Source organism: Chenopodium quinoa, unplaced genomic scaffold (genome assembly GCF_001683475.1).
Source record: "Chenopodium quinoa cultivar QQ74 unplaced genomic scaffold, ASM168347v1, whole genome shotgun sequence".
NCBI lineage: Eukaryota > Viridiplantae > Streptophyta > Magnoliopsida > Caryophyllales > Amaranthaceae > Chenopodium > Chenopodium quinoa.
In genome coordinates this window covers 5,304,985-5,324,468 of record NW_018742329.1, presented here as the reverse complement: position 1 = coordinate 5,324,468, position 19,484 = coordinate 5,304,985, and the positions used below count along the sequence as shown (strand labels likewise).

General features: G+C 41.5%; 1 protein-coding gene across 1 annotated transcript; it reads right to left on the bottom strand.

Moving 5' to 3' along the window:
• Nucleotides 1-8,869: 8,869 nt before the first annotated feature.
• LOC110691830 lies at nt 8,870-10,693 on the bottom strand. Its single transcript, XM_021868789.1, has 4 exons — nt 10,273-10,693; nt 10,007-10,108; nt 9,151-9,881; nt 8,870-9,100 (listed from the first exon to the last, which is right to left on the bottom strand). The coding sequence occupies exons 1-4, from the start codon at nt 10,691-10,693 to the stop codon at nt 8,870-8,872; spliced, it is 1,485 nt and encodes a 494-aa protein (XP_021724481.1).
• Nucleotides 10,694-19,484: the final 8,791 nt, after the last annotated feature.

Here is a 19,484-nt window from a genome sequence, read left to right as displayed (position 1 = left end):
AAGCAATGGTGTGTAGAACTACATATAGCCATGCAAAGGAATGTAATTGTTGGTTGCTCGTTAAGAAATGGTGTTCAAATGTTTTATGAGGATCAGTGTATTATTAGTGGTGTAGGAATGTTTGTGGTTTATCGTGAAGGATATCCTCCTTTATTTGAATTTCTTCTTGCACCAAGTTAAGCTTGGCTGGTTAATTAGCTTGTAATAAAGATATTGTAGGTATAATAAAATGTAGCTGATAAATGTTGTTTTTATGTACTACTGTGGTGTATTTATGGTATGGAATAGGTCATTAGGTTTCGATTGTGACTGAACTCTTATATAAAGCACCAGTTAGTTTATTAAGCCTTGTAGGTTTTGGCTATTGTATTGCACCATTTAATTAAGATTGTTTTCTGAAGCAATACATGTTTTATTGTTATAGGCAGTAAGTATATAACAATTTATGCCTTATGTCATTAGAAAGGATATGCATTGACAACATTATAAGTTCCTGCAGTTATTAGTGAATGTGCACGTAAAAAATTTGTGAGCGTATAAGTATAGTAGTTTCAGGTATAAAGATGGTTCATGTAGAAAAAAGCATAATACACCTTAAGTTGAGACAGACTGATTTTATGTCCTGCAGAGGAGTCGAAGTTTCCTTGGTGCGTTGTTTGTTTGGTCGGACTGTTTGATACCCTTGTTTTTGGACGAACCTGAATTCATAAATTCAAGGTTACTACTTTACTAAAGAGACCATGGACAATATGGGTAGTAACACTACTTCTTAAAGACAAGAATAAAGCATGCAGCTATCCTTTTTTTAAAAATAAAAACATTCTTCAAGTAGAAATCTAAGAAGTGTAAAAGTCTGATAAGTGTTTAGATGTGAAAAAGGGAAGGAATTAATTTTGCAAAGGCTTTACTTGTATTGTAGAGTATATTCTGTAACATTGAAAGACAATCTACTAACTTTAATTCTAAACTCAAAGTAGCAAGTTATAAGAACATACTTCATATATTATAGATAAGTATCCTAAGGATACAAGATGTTACATCATAGGTAGATTAGCACTTCTATGTGCATGCCAAAAGTTTATAGGTAGATTAGCACTTCTATGTGCATGCCAAAAGTTTGCAGTTCTACTACAGTACTTTCTCCTAGATATTATTCTAGAGTAGACACTACTGCATATTTCTAGCACTATATACAATACTTGATGTTTACAGGGAACATAAGATACCCAAAATGTTCCTTCTAAACATTCAAAAGATACTTCAGATTATGCAAGGCATTACTACGTAATAATAGTTTACTACCACCACTTTAATAGCAAAAGCTAGTGTACGCTAAGATTTTTTATGCTGCCTTTGTTTATGGTCTATCAAGGAGGCTTCAAGCTGTTTCTTTGTCTTCTAGACTGTCTTTCTCTGAAATGTCTTTGAATAGAGTTGTTCTGAGTTTCTTCCTTGGACCCTGATCTTCATCATCTGATTCCATAATTTCACCAACAGCCATTGCCTGTTTGTTCTTGACATTGCTGCGTGTGCAAGCGAGCTTGTTCCATGTAGGGAGTTTAGCAATTGGTGCTGCTGATTCTGAAATGGTAATCCCTTTGCCTGATTGCTATACTGGAATATCGAAACAATCTGCATCGAATGCTTCAGAAGCTAGCTTGAATTCATGAAACTGAGCAATTTCAGCAAGGACCTTATCACTTGCCTCTGTGTTGTCCTGATTGTAATCAACAGTTACCTCTGGGTCAGAAATAGCGAGTCCTTTGCCATGAGCCTTAGTGCAGGCAGAAGCTGGACTCTCTTGCATCAGTGGTCGGTATGTTGTGTATTTCTTATCCGTTTCAAAGGCAGGTTGTTCTTTGTTAAGCTGCAAAGACGATGAGCCTAGAACCTGGCCTTGTGGTTCTGCATCTTCTACCTCAACAGTCTTTAGAGTCCATAAGAGAACGCTATTCCTAGCTAACTCCAGAGTGGGAGTTACCTGAATGAAGAAAGGCTTTGTTGCTAGTATTGCTTGGACAACCTTAAAAGCTTCGAAATTCACCTAAGACAGCAAAAGGTATCATTTAAGTATTATAGATGCTATGAGTAATCTATACATTATTTATTGTAATGATTGAAACATGAACTTAAAAAAATGTATATCTTTCATAAGCAGCTGTAACAAACACTTAAGGTTTTGTGTGATACAGATTAGCGTATTAAATGTGAAATGTATACTATATCTACTTATGTTATCATATATAAGTGTAGACACATTTGAGTACGTAGAACTTGTAAAAAGGCACAGGTGGTTGCAGTAGCAGAATTTCTTACAGTGGCTTTGATATCCCAGATTTCTGTTGCTGTCCTTCAGAAAAGTTTTTCCGTATCATCAGTGAAAGTTGTAAATGACATTGTGCCGGTGTCATCAACAGCTTCAAACTTGAATGTAACTCTGCAGATGTGGACACAAAAATGAAGTGATTTCGTGTATTATATTTTACTGTAAGGGAAATAATGCGAGGCTAAGTGTTAACACTATACTTGTGTACAGCTACAATGTCTCCTTTCTTGCAAGAAATGCAGGGAAAGCGAGTCCCAAGTGCCAGATGTGTCCGTTTTCCACAACCAAGGCAACCTATATAGGCATTCACTCTTTGTAGATCAGCTTCTGGTATTGTAACCTTGATCCAAGCAATTTCATCTGGAGTTGCATTAACTGCCTGAATTAATGTAAGCAATCACATATTAGATAGCGCTTAACACCAATACTCTAATGGAATAATATGCACTGTAAAGAAAAAAAAAGTAAAATTAGCAATGACTTTAAAAAGGTTTAACCTTTTTTCTCCTTAGTTCAGCTATTGTCACGACTTTCTTACCTGTGCTTGGATATCTCACGTTCAGAATTCTCTCCTGTCTGTCTAGCAATACATGCTGATATAATTTACACCTGAAACAGAAAAATAGGTGGCAATTAGGTGGTGATTTAATTGTGTCTTAATTCTACACCTATAATAAATAAAACACAATAAGTACCATTCTCGAAGCATATCTGCCCTTGCTCCCTTAGGGTTCATGATTATTCTAGTTGACATTGTTGTATTCAAAGTGAATCATGTCAACAAGCAGTTAAGTAATCCAATATTTTATAGGCAATGGTAATTTTGATATATGCACTAATGCTACTAACTTCACCTCTTGTGTGACGGGTTTTGAGTGTAGTAAATCCTACAACATTGAATTTTTCAGCCCAGTTGCTCATAGCATCACAAGGTTTCCCAGTAAGATCTTTCCATGTAGAGATTGTCATAGCATGGTCTTGGCTGGTTGGCAGTATAATGAATGTTGTAAGTTATCTAAGACAATCTACTATGATAAGGGGTCAAATGTAGACTATCTTGTGAAACTGTAAATTTACCTAGTGTCAGTGATAGATACTTCTCGAACTGGACTGTCACGACCTCTTGCATTAGGTATCATCCTTGGCACTTCTTTAACAAAGAGAACTACACCAACTATATCTGATTTTGGCAAAGGAACATTAGTAAATAGCATGGAAAGTAGACAAGTTTGTAAGCTGGGAATCAAAGTATGAATGTGCATTCAACATGTAAAATCTAAGATACCACATCTTCCATTTGGATCAGGTGATCTTGGAATAGTTGACAGAGGGCTGATACTTCGGTTCGATTGGACCGCTCTCAGGATTTAAACGCTGAATAATAGTCTGGTGGCCAACGTCATCTGGTGTGGAAGTTCTTCCAAGTTGAATTTATATTGATCATCTACAGCTGTTATAGGAGCCTTAGAAATTTCGTATTGACCAGATGGCTTGAGAACCTCTTCATATGCTTCGATTTGATCTCCAAATAAAACACATCGCATTTTGTTTTTCTGGTTAAATAGATAGGACAGTAATCAGTGTTAGGGTTATGTCATAAAGATACATAGAGGTGGCAAAGTACAAGAAACACAATCTATTATTTGTACTGGTAAACACATAACACATAAGAGATAGATGAAAATGTACAAAATGATTGGAAATGTACAATTGGTTATACATCTTTATGGTGAGCAGGTTTTATATACTTATGTATATTAAAATTTGTACTATTTCAGTCAAAGAAAGCAGTCTGCATGATATTCTATATCTAGTAGAAGGTTGAATGCACTGTAGTTGAATTTCAGCTGATTTTATATTTTTTACAAGAACGAACATATAGCAAAGTATAATCACCTTTTCGTCCTCTAAGATGATAGGTTGAAAGATCACACCAGGTTTTTTAGGGGAAGGTTGACTCTTCCCTTTTCAGCGACTGTGACTTTCACCTTGTAGTCCTTACTTTGAGTAGTTAGCTCATCTAAGTAAACTGGTTCCAACTTCATTTTTGGAGGTGTGTTCATGGTCTACAATACATGATATGCGAAATAGTAAGTATAGCTAAATAATATATGTAATATAATGTACATATAGATCTAGCAGTAAGCTATGCTGAAGTTCAAGAGGTGAAAGTTGTAAACAGTAAACCAGTGCATGTAAAAATTATAAGAAGACGATAATAGACAATGATATGTTTTATAATGAGCAAATTTAGAAGGTTGTTCTGACATTCATTAATTTTTTTTTTTGGAAAGTATATACATTTTAGCAACAGTCTATAAGGCTAATGAAAGCAAAAGTGTATCTTATTTCAGAAATTAGTGCAAGTATAAAAGGTAGGCCTCAAGATGTACATGCAGTTAGAGCAAATAGGGTATCATTAATTCCAGACGTTTAATAAAACAGAATTGCAAATCATACACACAACATAAAAAAAAAAGCGTTGCTTTATTAAGATAGATTTTCATGCACTGATATTTAGTTTAATCTTTGAATAACAATAACAACTGTTAACATGAAAGCAGCATAAAGATTTTCCATAAAAGGAGAAGAATATACCATGACTAAGAATGATAAGGCAGGGAATAAAAAGATTTGCTCCAAAAAGTGAGAACTTCTTTAGTATTTATAGCTAAAGCAGGGGAAGAAGTTAACCTACCTTTTCCCACGAATGAACGGCTAAGATTAAGAAGCTACTGTGGTTTAAGATGATTGGGTACAGCTAGAAAGCATAATGTTATTGCTAAGTACAATTTTTGCTTATTTATTAAGTAAAAAGGGAATACTTGTTATGGCTAAGATAATTTTCAAGTACTTGTAATGTAAAATTTTCGATTTATTTGTGGTTAAAGTGAAAGAGGAGTACAGCTGTGTAATATTCTAAAAGAATTTGTTTACTGTGAATAGTGAAGTTGACTTGTACTTGCTACTTACTTTATAATATAATACAAAGTGTATTCCAATTTTGAAATAAGGTAATTTTTCATGTCTTCTTAGTACTTTTGTTGTGGGCTAGAGTCAACTAAGCCCATTTATATTTTATTAAAGATACCAAAGGACTCTAAGATCAAAACAAGCTATTAGAACTATAAGTAAGAAACTAAATATAACACGGCATATTAAACACATTCTTCGAAATGGTAACTAATTATTTGTTGTTTTATTTTGTTAAAAAGGAGACTAAAATGTGTGAATCGGAAAAAGCATTCTAATTTTACTACTTATACACAACATCTATAGTAAAATAGTTGTTAAACTAATAATAGATGGTTTATAACTGCTTTACCTTACAAATCATGGAAGTATACAACCCAACTTCAGACTGTAGCATACACCTCACCCATGAAAAGCTAACTCGGTGAAGCATACAGCAGTAAGTATAACCTGAGTTTAAGAAACAGAGTAATTTAAGTAAAAGCTTGAAGACTGTATCATTTAAAGGCACTACAGAATTACAAGCAAGATTGTGAAAATAGAACAATGCTTGACATGTATAGCAAGTTGTCTTGATTACTGTGGTACATCAGTATGTAAGTACATTCGCTGCTTAGACCATACTAAGTATAACATATTAATGCAAAATAAGCACAAGAAGTATACTTTCTTAGCTATTCAATAAAAGGAAGATGGGCAACTTACACTGTCTTGGTAGCAAAGGGATCCAAAAATATGATGGAAACAAATCAACATTGTTGAACAAAATTGGAGTTGCTGCATTTTCAGAATATATGCAATCTGTTAGAATTTTTCATATTAAATTCTAAATCTATAGTACTGCAAAAGTGGGGAATGCAAAAAAAATATTTGTAAAAAAGGAAAAACTTATAACATTCAGGAATATGTTAGAGCTAAACAACCCACAAATTGAGGAACTGCTACAAATCAACTATACTATAATTAACATACTAATATATTCAATTCACTTATTAATTCACCAAACCCATTTGAACTAATCACCAAATTTGACATAATAAGGAGAAGAGAATATGTACTTGTTAAAAATCATTAAACATTCATACAAGCACAGACAAAAAAGAGGGGTAAAAAAAAGGTAAAAAAAATCCACATTACAAATTCGAGGAAGCTAAAAGCAAAAAACTTAATTGTTAACATCTAAAACACCCATATAAGCAATAATCAAGTTCATTGTCTATCGTGTTTCACGAAAAGAATAATGTGCTGGCAATTGCTCTAATGTAAGTATAAATGTACTGTGTAAGGTATAGCATCATAAGGTAAGAAGTTATACCAAACTGCAGGAAAGGAAATACAGGTTGAGTAGTACTAAATCTAATAACTAACTATATAGCTACATAAAAGGAAAGACCAGCTGACCTATAAAGGTTCATTAACAGCAGCCTAGATCGTTTTGCAGTTGCCTTCAGCAACGGAGCAAATTAGTCATATTGCCGAACCTTCCTTTCAGATTATGCCTGCTAGATATAAAAGTTCATACGACATCACATTCTTTACTGCGTTTGCAGAACACATAGTTGTACTGCCTGTTGTAAAGACACGAACATCTTTTGCTTTCTTGGCTCGTGACAATGCAACATAAAGTTGCCCATGGGAGAAACATGGTCATGGAAGATAAATGGATACTTGGCTTAGAGTCTGTCCTTGTGACTTATTAATTGTCATTGCAAAACTCAACTTTATAGGGAACTGCTTCCTTTCAAACATAAATGAATAGTTTACTGAGCTAGAAGGCCTTAAGTTAATTCTGTGTATGAATACTTCTTCCCCTTTATAGTGGCCAACTGCTATTGCACACTGAATCACGTTGGGGAAAAATTTCTTGCAGATAAGCCTTCTACCATTGCATAAACCCGAAGATGGCAGCAAATTTCGTAACAGTATCACTGGGCAATTTTCCTTTAACACGAGTTCATGTGGGCTCATTCCTCCGGGACATAGTTTAATGATAAATTCTGTAGGATATATACTACAAATGTCATTTAACACGGCATCAAAGCTCTTGTATGTAACAGCCTGACCAGGGAATTTCTCTATCATGAATGTATTAACCGAATCCACGTCATCATTCATGGGTGTGGGGATTGCCTTTTTAGTGAAAACCTGACTATTAAAGTGACCATAGATCATTTCTGGGAATGTTCTTTCTGTAACAATACTCACTAATTCCGTGACATTGGTAGTCGATTCCACAATCTGTTCTGGTACCTCAATGAAAGCATTTTCTGTCTGTTGCAACTTGCCATTGCCTAAAGCAAGCAAAAAAGCAGCATATGTAGGATCTTCTCTTGCTCGAATATTTTCTGTTAGCCTGAACTTGATTAACTTTGACCACAGATAAGAGTTTACAATGCTTGCTTCTACTGCTTCTTTCATAGTTTTTTGAGGAACTACATGCAACACTTGCCTAAAATCCCCTCCGAAGACAACAATTTTTCCTCCAAATATTGCCTTATTCCCACATACATCCTGCAGCAACAGATCTAAAGATTCTAGATTTTGCTTCTTAGCCATAGAAGCCTCATCCCATATAATCAATGCAGTTTCTTTTCAAAAGTGTTGCTAAGCTACCTTTCTTTGGGACATCGCAGATCAATGAACTATCACTATCAATTGGAATCTTGAATCGAGAATGAGCAGTTCGACTAGAAGGAATATTTGCTGCAGCAATGCCTGATGTAGCTGTAGGTAACACGATCTTGTTCATCTGTATTATTTCTGCATATAGAGCGTTCTACAGAAAAGTCTTACATGTACCTCCAGGACCATCAATGAAAAACGCACCACCTTTTTGCTGCATCACATGATCTATAATACACTCAAAAGTAGTATTCTATGCAAAGTTTAGCTTTGAACGACAACCTAAGCATTCCTCTAGGATTGGTGCATCAAGGGCATCAACAATATCTTTGGTACGTCTGAACTCATCGCTAACTTGAGAAATCAAATGGTCTAAACCAAAAAAAGAAAGAGATTTGCCCATTGCTTCAAGATGTTGTTCCCTGATTTGACAGTAAGCTGTTGTATTCTCACCATTTGATTCGGAAATTTGTGAGAAAAATCTTTAGCAAGAAAAGTATAATAGGCATTCTATAAAGCAGCAGGATCACGTGGCTGACAAAACATTAAAACTGTGGCAAAAAGACGCCGTAAAGCAGAAGGCATATGAGTTTCACATGCTTCAGACATAGTTAAATTAGCTGCATCATCATCTTCTATAAGACCAAGCTTCAGAGCACCTTCCTGAAAAGTTGAGTACAGCCGAACGTTGACAGTACGTAAATCCTCAAACGATTTAGGACTCCTTACATTTAGCAACAAAAGTCTAAGGAAGAACCGCTCACCTTCTGCAGGAAAGACAAATGCTAATCTACCAACTGAAATTCGATTATGAACTCTTTGTTTCCACTTTTTGTCACCTTGATGCCATGTGTAGTGTTCACAGAATTCACCATATAGATATCCCAGCCCAAGTTCGGAAGCGGCATTCATTGCAAAAAATTCAGTTAATTGAGTTCTTGACCGTTTTTAATCTGAAACAACAGCGCGAAGCCTTTCATGAGGGAAAACATGAACAGTCTGCATATCAGGAAAATGAACCTGTAAAGGTAGAACTGCAGGATGCATTTCAAATAGATCGAAACTGAATATTCTCCATGCAGCTTCACAAGGAGATACCCATCTACCTGACTGGTATTGCTGAATCTCATCTACTATGTTGTTAGAAGGAACAACATTGTACAAAATCCGATCATGGCCCTTATAAACATATTGTATAGGTATTTTACAGCTTTAATTGTCGAACATACTTCAACGTTCAAGTGACAATCAAATAGCAAAGAAAGATACGAATTATAAGGAATAACCCACTGATTATCTAATTCTGCATTTCTTATCATTACCTTTTCCCCGATTTCTCTTCTACAATAGATTGGATAACCATCCTTATTGTTAGTTGTTTCATCGAAAAACTGCTTAGGGTACTTGTTCTTACAACTGAGCTTTATGCCATTCTTCCGCATACATGGGCATTCAGGATTCAATATACCACAAGGACCATGCATCATATGGGCCAACACAATTCTTCTCAAGGTAAGATTAGTTTCAGCAGGTATTTTAGCACAAACAAATCTGTCATAGTCAGCAGGGGATTTCAGCTTGTACTCAGGTTTTAAAACAATTAAGAAATGAGCATGCGGCAAACCTCTTTTTTGGAACTCGACAACATATACCATCGCAGCGACTTCCCCAAATACTTTCTTTTCCATAATTTCCTTTTTCAGCGCAAGAAACTTCGATCTAAAAATTCTAGCAACTAAGTTTGGCCTATCTTGGGCTATCTCTCCAGTTGTTAGCTTAGCCTTGATTTCAAGCCAATTGGCATTACATGTAATCGTTACAAAAAGATCTGGTTTACCAAACCGTTGTACTAAAGCCATAGCATTTAAGTACCTTTTCTTGATATCCCGAGGACCACCAATATAGGTAGGAGGCAATATAACTCTCCGACCAACATTATGACCAAGAGTTTCTCCAGAATCTAGTGAATCCAATATACTTTATACAAATCAGCCCTTATTATTTCCTGGTTGTTTCTAAAGTAATCAAGCCTGGTATTTTCAATCTTTACATATATATCTACTATGTACTACTGATATCATCTACCTGCTCGCAGCAACATGCTGTTTGATCGGATTTGCAGCTTGTATGCATAGTATTCCCTAGCAGAAATGAACTTGTCTACTTTAGTATTTTTCCTCTTTGAACCTGTACTTAAAATTGGGAAAAAGAGTTTAAAAAAACAACAATATGAAGCCCATATTACAAACATGCAACAAGACATACGAAACTGTTCTAAAAACCTTTTAAAAAGTAGAACCAAGCTCATGCTTTAAAAAAGAAGTAAGACTTATAAAACCTAAAATACTTACGGGCTTCTTCCTGACTTAATAAATCTTCTGTAGTATGCACATCGCACGACATTATAGGATCTGGAATCGAATCAGTTGTTCTCCTACTTGGATGAGAATTTTTTTTAAGGCCTTGAGTCCAGCCACATTCTCCTCGAGGAAATAATAACGAATACTGAAGAGGATCATAGCAACCATAACTATGATAAATTCGGTGAGACTCATCAGATCTTCCATTGACTAATATATGCGGGCCTAAGCTTTCGCTTGATGAATAGTTTTCTGGCCAGATTACAGCAACATCATCAACAACAGGAGCATTATAAACGCGCTGATCAAGTACTGAACTTCGATTAAGAACAATTTGTGTATCTGCATCAATAACCCTGTCTCGTAAAGATCGAAAGAAGGTAGCATACGGGTTCTTTTCAGATACCTGCATAAGAATGCTGACCACATCTTCTCTTATTTGAGGAAAACAGCCAACTCTATTTTCTGCTTCATGCTGACCATCATAGAAGTATAATTGCAGATACTTAGTGTTTCGGGGTTTTCTGATGTCCTGCGGGAGAGTTACAATTCCGAGACTGGAACCGGACGCCTGTACCTGCAAAACAACGGAGACTCCTGGTGGTGGGAGCTCCGCCTCCAACGGTCAAGTTAGTACTTGTTTAAGGAGTAATTAATGCGGAAATTAAAGTGATTGGGTCTCTCTAGGTGAGAGTGTTTAAAGTAGGTAATCTGCTTTTTTAGCGTGATCAGCCTGTTAATCATGTAATCTCCCTTAATGAGGATTAAGGGAGGTATTTATAACCTTGGGAAACGTGCTAATCCTAGGTTTAGGTTAACCTAGGGCTGATTGGGCTTCCCTCGGAAGTTGGGCCTGGGTGGCCGGTTTCTCCATTAGGCATGGAGTATGCCACGTGTCATGACATAATAGGTCCAAGGTGGACAAATAAGCGGGTGCCACGTGGCAAGCCTGACAGTTCCAACTGAGGGACACTTGGCAGGACCTGATTGGCCCACGTGGCGCATTCCGATTGGTGGGAGCAAAATCCCCTAATCATTTGCCCCTCACAGGTGGCACGTGACTGGTCACGTGTTACCTGTGACAGGTGTCGCACTGTAACAGGCGACAACCTGCTACAGGTGTCACTCGGCGAAAGGCCGAGAGATTCTCCCGCCCAAATTATGAATTCTGGAAGTGACCCTTCGCCTTCTCACTTCACCTATATATAAGGGAGTGTTGACTTCAGTCATTCACACTTGAGAACTTTGTGAGAGAACATTCGGACCCCTGAACTTGCTCTGACATTTTGGACTCTTTCTGCCTACCGCCTGCTCTGACAAGCCGACTGCAAAGGATTTTCAGAACTTCATCAACCGTCACTCGTTCAGGTAACCGTCGATTCTCTTACTCTTAATTTTCTCTTTATTCTTTTTTGAAATGGCACCACGGAAGCACACGACACGACCTAGGTTAGTGATCAGCCGGTCACCGGGGACGGCTGAATCTAGGACTAGGAGTGCCGCCTGCCCTTTTCTGGACCCATCTTTGCCCTTTATACAAAGTCCGACTGTATCTGTGTCTATGCAGAGCATGATGGCCAGAACAAAAAAGACTGCCAGGATCTCAAATTCAGACGGCTCCTCCCACAGGGTGCCGATTAGTGAAACATCTGACCAGGCGCCAGATGCGGAAGTGAAACAAAGCGGCTTGAAAGCCGGCAATTCTGAGAGAGGAGTCAAAGTGACCCCTTCCCTTTTTACAGTTGACAATTCTTCATTCTCTCCTGCTCCTTTTAAAGGAGAGGAGGCGGGCCCCTCCGGGAGAGGGGAGGAGTCGTCCTCTTCGGACTCGTCAGAGGACGATTCCGAGTCTAGCTCTTCTGGCCATGCTTCTTTGGACACAGAAGAGAAAAACAGTCGCCTGCAAGAGGCGAGGCTTTCTCACGCAGTTGAGAAGGGGGACAATTGGGCGGAGCCATCCGCCTCTTACCGAGAGCAAAATACCCCCTACTACTGCACGGTACCTCGGGGCCGGATCACGGCCATGCAAGAGAAAGTGGAGAGCTTTATCGCAAACCACACAATGGGCCCCGACTTTTTAGTGTTTGTGCCGGATCCAGAAGACACAGTCGTCTGGCCGGCTGGTACCAGTTATGATAGCGCCTGCTTTGGCTGCTACGAGGCGGCCATCAAGGCTGGGCTGCGCTTCCCACTACATCCGGCTGTTCAGCGGATCTTGGATGGGTATGAGTTGGGGTTATGGCAGTTAGCCCCGAACTCCTGGGTCAATGTACTCGGCTATGTGGCCGGGTGCGAACTGCACGGGGTGGAGCCAAGATTCGAGGCTTTCGCCCACATGAACTACCTCAGCCGGACCCCTAAGGCAGGCGGTACCGGCTGGTATCAATTGACAAGCCACAAGGGCTACCTCATGACGAGAGGTAAAGCAAACAAATGGAAGGACTGGCGGAGCACCTTCCTCATCATTGAGAGTTCAGACACAGAGCTGAACAAGCGCTTCAACAGGTGGAACAGGAATCCGCCCCTTCTTGCAGGCGGCCGCAGCATGCCGCCTGTTCCCCCCAAGGCTAAGAAAGAGATCCTAGATAAAGGACTCTTCAAAGTAGAGTCGAAGGTGAACTCTACTTCAGGGGTACGAGAGCAAGTACCCCTGCACTGCGTCCCGAGCTTCAAATGGCTCTACGACGAGTACTTTTTGGCCGCCTGTGGCCTCAGCAGTCGGTGCTCAAGAGGTAGCCGGCCTGTCGAATACTCTGTTGTTCCATGCATTTCTTGTTATGACTTTTATTAACTTTGCTGTTTGTTTTTGCAGCGGACGCCATGAGCAAAATTACCGCCTCCAAGACTGCGGCGGCCATGTTGCGGGCCTCCGTCATGCAACAAGCTTCAACCGACTCCCCCAACAAGGGGGCACCCTTGGTGGGCTTCGAACCTTTCACCCTCTTTTTGGAGTTGTTTATGCATATACTAACTTCTTCTTTTTTAGACGGGCGCTCCAAGAGCTTCTTCTTCCCAACAGCCGGACCCCAAGGCCCGGAGGACGACTGTTGCGAGCTCTCCTGGTTCTGCCAGGAAACATGCGGCGGCTGAGAAACAGCCGGCCACTTCTTCTAAAACTCCAGCTGGGCCGCCTAGAAGTATGAAGTTGTCCTTGTAAATTTTAGACTTGCTCCCTGTTTTACTAGGTCTAATCCGTTTGTTTATGCTTGATGCAGCCGGCCCTCAGGGGCCTGACTTGGTCGAGGTGGCCAAGTCTATGATCAAGGTCGTTCCTCCAGCTGAAAGGGAGGCGGTCAGAGGTGTTGGCACCCTTGACCTAGACGGGATTGCAGGGGTCCTTGCTGAGGTATACTTAGCATATTTTTGAGTATTTGAATTCCAGGACGCATGTTTTCTTTTTTGTTTGGAAACTGACGCCTGTTCCCCTTTTTACTTAGGCCCTGCTCCGAGTGAACGGCCTTCGCAAGCCGCTTGACCGGAAGAACAAAGAGGTAAAGGCTGCAAAAGCTATGGCCGCCTCTGACTGTGATAAGGCAATGTTTCAAATTGCCCAAAATGAAGTTCTGACCATTGATATTCTTTATTATCAGGCGCAGGCTACCGCCCCTATCCGAGCTCACTTAGAGGCGGCCCAGAAGAGGAATAGCGAGCTGGAGGCGACCATCAACAATCTCAAGGCCGAGCTGAGACCTCTTCGCCAAAAGATGTCCTCATACGAAACCTTGGAGAAATCCTTGGCGAGCGTAAAGGTACGCCTGGTGACCCAGGAGAAGAGTCTTACTCAGGAGCTCTCGGAAAAGGCCGAGCAAGAAAAGAAAGAGCTGGTCCGGGAGATGATGGAAGACTCTGCTCAAATCCAGCGCATGACTTGGGGCCGCCTCTTCCCCAATGCCGACTTTGCCTCATGGGAAAAAACGTACCGCCAGTGTTCTGATATATATAATCAAGAGATCCTGGCGGCTGCTGAGGAAGAGGCGTTGGAGGAGGCGTTGGAGGAGGAGGAGCCAGTAGTGGCGCTTGTGCCGCTTGGGGGTAATGCATCAAAAAAGGATGCAGCTGAAGCCGAGTCCAGCAAGAAGAGTGCTGACCAGGCGGCAACTGCTAATATTGAAGATCTGCCCCCTTCTTAAGTTTTATGTCTTCTTTCCACGGCCTGCGTGCCGTTTGTTTTGTATTTACCCGGCTAGGGGGCCGGGGCTCTGAATATTTTGCCGGTCTTTAATGACCGGCTTCTTTTTAATGAATTTTTTGTTTTGCTTCAAATTTGTTCAAGTATTCTGATATCCAATTGTACACTATACCGACTGTTTTACATGGCCGATAGTTGCAGACAGGTACGGATAGTTAGTCACGCCGCCTATGCCCCTGGACGACTGGTTGTCTGTTTCCAGGCTAGACGATCAGTCAACCATTTATCCAATCGGTATTCGAACCATTTTAAAGACTGGATCCCCTTTAAGCAGGCGGTCCTGTCATTTGTAAAATTAACCAAGTAGGAAAGTGGTTTGACCAAGTAAACATGATTGTTACCTAGTCGCCAAGTAACTGAGTAGTAGAGGTATCAAGCGGTGGGTACCGGTTGTTCCCTTTTATTCGCCAATGTTTGTTGGCTTTTAATTCATAGGTTGTTAACCTAGCAGGAGTAGTGGTTGAGAGCCCCTGTTTGCTAAAAACAGGCGGGCGACTCATACCTTTTAGGCTCCATACTAAGTTTGAGAGAGTGACTATGAGTTAACTTTGGTGTTACTCAGTCGCCGTCACTCCTGCTTGAGTAGTAAAGGTACCAGGCGGCGGAGGCCGACTGAACCTTTTGATTCGCCAATGTTTGTTGGCTATTAACTCAAGAGGTACCCCCTGCATTTATCCCAAGTAATACAGGCGGTCATCTGACTCAGATGTCAACTACTACCACTGGTTTGGTTAGTGATAGAGTTATCCTTGTCTCAAAAACGGCTACGTGGTTGCCCTTGGGGACAGTCGTATAGGTGCCGTGTAATTAGTTTATAGAGCAATGTTCCACCCAAAAGGGAGCTGCTCTCTGCGACGAATTTCATCCGGAGGGATGCCGCCGGACGCCTGCTATGATGTTGGGACAGGTCGTATTAGTTTTGAAGATTTGATCAGTTGGCTTGGCGCCTGGTCTGATCATTCGGCCTGTGGCCTTGGTTAGTTCTTAGTGAACGTAGGTGCTAAGTAGAAGGAGGGTAGCCGCCTGTTAGGCACAGGGTCGGCCAGGCCCTGATCATTTTTAGTTAAGGGGGGTGGCCGTGTGTTTGGAACCAGTCGACCCTCTTTTATGGAGAGTAGCCGACTATATGTCCAGACGGCATGCCCCTATGGAGAGTAAAAAACTCAATGGAGAGTAGCCGACTGTAAAGGTACAGACGGCATGCCCCTCTGAAGATAGAGTAAAATACTCTATGGAGAGTAGCCGACTGTAAAGGTACAGACGGCATGCCCCTCTGAAGATAGAGTAAAATACTCTATGGAGAGTAGCCGACTGTAAAGGTACAAACGACATGCCCCTCTGAACAGAAAATTAAACATGGAGAGTAGCCGACTGTTTGTTAGTAGGCGTGCCCCTCTTAGTACAAAATTGAATATTAAGTACGCAAACTTTTATTAAGTAGCCCTTGACTATTTACATCATTCAAAAGAAATATTTCTTAAGATTATCTACATTCCAAGTTCGAGGCAACGGTTGTCCGTCTGGTGTTCCCAGACGGTAGGTACCGTCCCTGACCTCTTCACAGATTCGGTAGGGTCCTTCCCAGTTGGGAGTTAGTTTTCCAAACTCATTAGCCCTACCAACTGCTTCCATTTTTCTAAGTAAAAAGTCCCCCACTTTGAGTGGACGCCTGTGTACTTTTTTGTTGTATGATCTAGTCATTCTCAGGCGGTAAATTTCATGGCGCAAGACAGCATTGCCCCTCCTTTCAGGAAGTGAGTCTAATGCCAGGCGCATGGCTTCCCCGTTTGCCTCTTCGTCATATAGCATTACTCGAAGAGTCGGCTCGTAGTGTTCTATTGGAAGAACAGCTTCCGCAACATAAGTTAAGAGGAATGGAGTTTCTCCAGTCGCCCCTTTTTCAGTCGTCCTAATGGCCCAGAGAACATGTGGTAATTCATCCGCCCATAGGCCGCCTGCTCGTTCAATTTTTTCTTGAGACCGTCTGAGATGATTTTATTAAAGGCTTCTACCTGGCCGTTTGCTTGTGGACGGCCGACAGATGCAAAGTAGTGTGCAATTCCTTGGTCACCCAACCAGCTTTTGAGAACAGGCGTCTCAAATTGGGGACCATTATCAAAAACCATAGACATGGGAACCCCGAACCGAGTGATGACATTTTTCCAAATGAATGAAATTACATCCTTCGTCTTGATTCCCTTTACAGCCTCCGCCTCTACCCATTTAGTGAAGTAGTCGACGGCAACAAGTATGTACCTCCTTCCGCCTGTAGCAGGCGTATATGGACCCAGAATATCCATGCCCCACTTAGCAAACGGTAGTGGGCTATGAATGGTAGTGAGGTCAGTAGCCGGACGGTGAATTAGCTTGCCAAACCTTTGGCACTTGTCACATTTTTTCACCATCTCCATTGCATCTGCTTCTAAAGTAGGCCAAAAGTAGCCCTGCCGCCTTGCCCGTTGAGCAAGCGTCCTACCGCCTATATGGGAAGCACAGTAACCAGAGTGAAGATCGTCTAGTATCTCTCGTCCCTTTTCTGGAGTAACACACTTTAAGAAGGGTTGAAGGTACCCCCTTTTGTGAAGTTCTCCCTTTATTATTTCAAAACTGGTTGCTCGTTTTTTCAGTGCTGCCGCCTGTTGATGATCATCCGGCAGGGTACCATTTGCCAGATATGCCCTGATTGGATCCATCCAGGTTGAGCTTCTGTCTAGGATTCCAATAGGGTCTTCCTCGATGCTTCTCTTCTCCATTACTTCCCAAAAAACAGTTCGAGGAGTATCAGAGGAGGCGGATGATGCTAATTTTGACAGTGCATCCGCCTGGTTGTTTTCTGATCTCGGCACTTGGATCAGATGGAAATCCTCAAGGGAGCCGACTGCTTGTCGGACCGCCTGTAAATACTTGATCATGGCCGGATGGGTTGCTTTGTATTCTCCATTATACTGACTCACTATCAATTGTGAATCCAGGCTTCGTATGCGGATTCCGGCTAGTAAAGCTTCATATTCTGCCTCATTGTTTGAGGCCTGAAAACTGAAGCGTAGAGCATACTCGTACCTGTCGCCCTCCGGCGACTGACATATGACGCCTGCTCCACAACCATTTGAAGTAGAGCTTCCGTCCACATATACCTTCCAGACTTGGTCTGGAACTTGAGAGTCAGGGGGACGAGTCATCTCAACAATAAAGTCAGCAAAGGCTTGCCCCTTCACTGCTTTTCTAGGCTCGAAAGTAACTTCGAGGCTCTGAATTTCTATGGCCCATTTGATCATTCGGCCTGACGACTCCATGATGGTCAGTGGCCGCTTGATAGGTTGGTCTGTATACACGACGACTGCATGTGCCAAAAAGTAGGGCTTCAATTTTTTAACAGCCATGAAGAGTGCAAGACCAAATTTCTCCACTAAGGGATACCTCAACTCGGCATTTTTCAGTACGTGATTGACAAAGTAGACCGGGAGCTGACAGCCGTCTCTTTCAGCAAGGAGAACAGCGCTTAACGCATGATCAGAGACGGCCAGGTACATGTAGAGTACTTCTTTGGGCAAAGGGCTGACCAGCCTCGGCAAGGAATGCAAGTGAACTTTCAATTTCTGGAAGGCGGCCTCAGCATCCGGCCCCCATTCAAACCTTGCCTTTTTCTTAATTGCCTGGAAAAAGCATAAGCATTTGTCGCCTGATCGGCTTAGAAATCTTCCCAAGGCCGCCAGACAACCTGTTAACTTCTGAACCTCTCGGATGGTACGAGGCGACTGCATGTCAATGACCGCCTGCACCTTCTCAGGGTTCGCCTCTATTCCTCTCTGATTGATAAGGAATCCGAGAAATTTCCCAGACTCAACTCCAAAGACACATTACTTGGGATTGAGCATGACATGGTGCCGCCTGAGTGTGGCGAAAGTTTCTCGGAGGTCCGACAGATGATCTTTCTGAAGTTTAGTCTTGACAATCATATCATCAATGTATGCCTCGACGTTTCTCCCAATCTGATCAAAGAACACAGTGTTTATCATTCTCTGGAAGGTAGCCGGGGCATTCTTAAGACCAAACGGCATGACCGTGTAACAGTATAACCCCTGATCATTGACGAAGGCCGTCTTCTCCTGATCTTTCTTCCATAAAGGAATTTGATGGAAACTAGAGTAGGCGTCCATAAAGCTCATCAAAGCATGGCCGGCTGTTGAGTCGACCAGGTTATCAATTTTAGGCAGAGGGTAACTGTCTTTGGGGCACGCCTTGTTTAAGTCTGTGTAGTCTACACACATTCGCCAGGTGCCATTCGGCTTTTTGACAAGCACCACATTTGCAACCTAGTCTGGGAAGTAACATTGCCGAATGAACCCTGCATCAAGTAATTTTTTAACTTCGGCGGCTGCCGCCTGACTTCTTTCTTCTCCATGGTTCCGCTTCTTCTGCCGTACCGGCTTCTTTTTCGGATCCACGACCAGTTTATGTACCGCCAGATCAGGACTAATGCCTGGCATTTCATGGACTTCAAATGCAAAGATGTCCTTGTATTCTTTCAATAGTTTGTGAAAGTCGTCACCTAGGACTCTCAGAGCAGTCGTCCCAACTTTGACTGTTCGGTCAGGACGCGAGTCGTCTAGGATTAGATCCGTATGCTCACCAGCCGGCTGAGGGCGGAATTCATCCGACCGCTCCTCTGCCAATGATTGCTATTTTTTGTCCTTTCGTGCGGCCCCTGTCTGGGATGCCTTTCTCTTCTTGCCGCCTGCTTCTTGAACAGGCGCACTCTCCTTGACATTGTCAAGGTCTGTTTTTTCCACCACTTGACCCAGTGGCCATAACAGTGGGCTTGACATCCGAGAGATAGCACTCTCGGGCCATCCTCTGATCTCCCCTTAGGGACCCGACTGTTCCATTATCCCTCTCAAACTTGAGCAACATAAGAGATGGGATTATAACAGCCTTGGAATTATTCAGGGTTGGTCGTCCCAGAATCATGTTGTAGGCCGAGAGTTCTTTTACTACCAGGAACCAGACTACCATG

Coding starts and splice junctions, on each gene's coding strand:
- LOC110691830 (XM_021868789.1), bottom strand. CDS start 10,693: ATGCAGGTATCTGAAAAGAACCCGTATGCTACCTTCTTTCGATCTTTA. Junction 10,109..10,272: donor ATTAAGTCAGGAAGAAGCCC/GTAAGTATTTTA, acceptor TTTTAAGTACAG/GTTCAAAGAGGAAAAATACT. Junction 9,882..10,006: donor CAGCATGTTGCTGCGAGCAG/GTAGATGATATC, acceptor TGGATTCACTAG/ATTCTGGAGAAACTCTTGGT.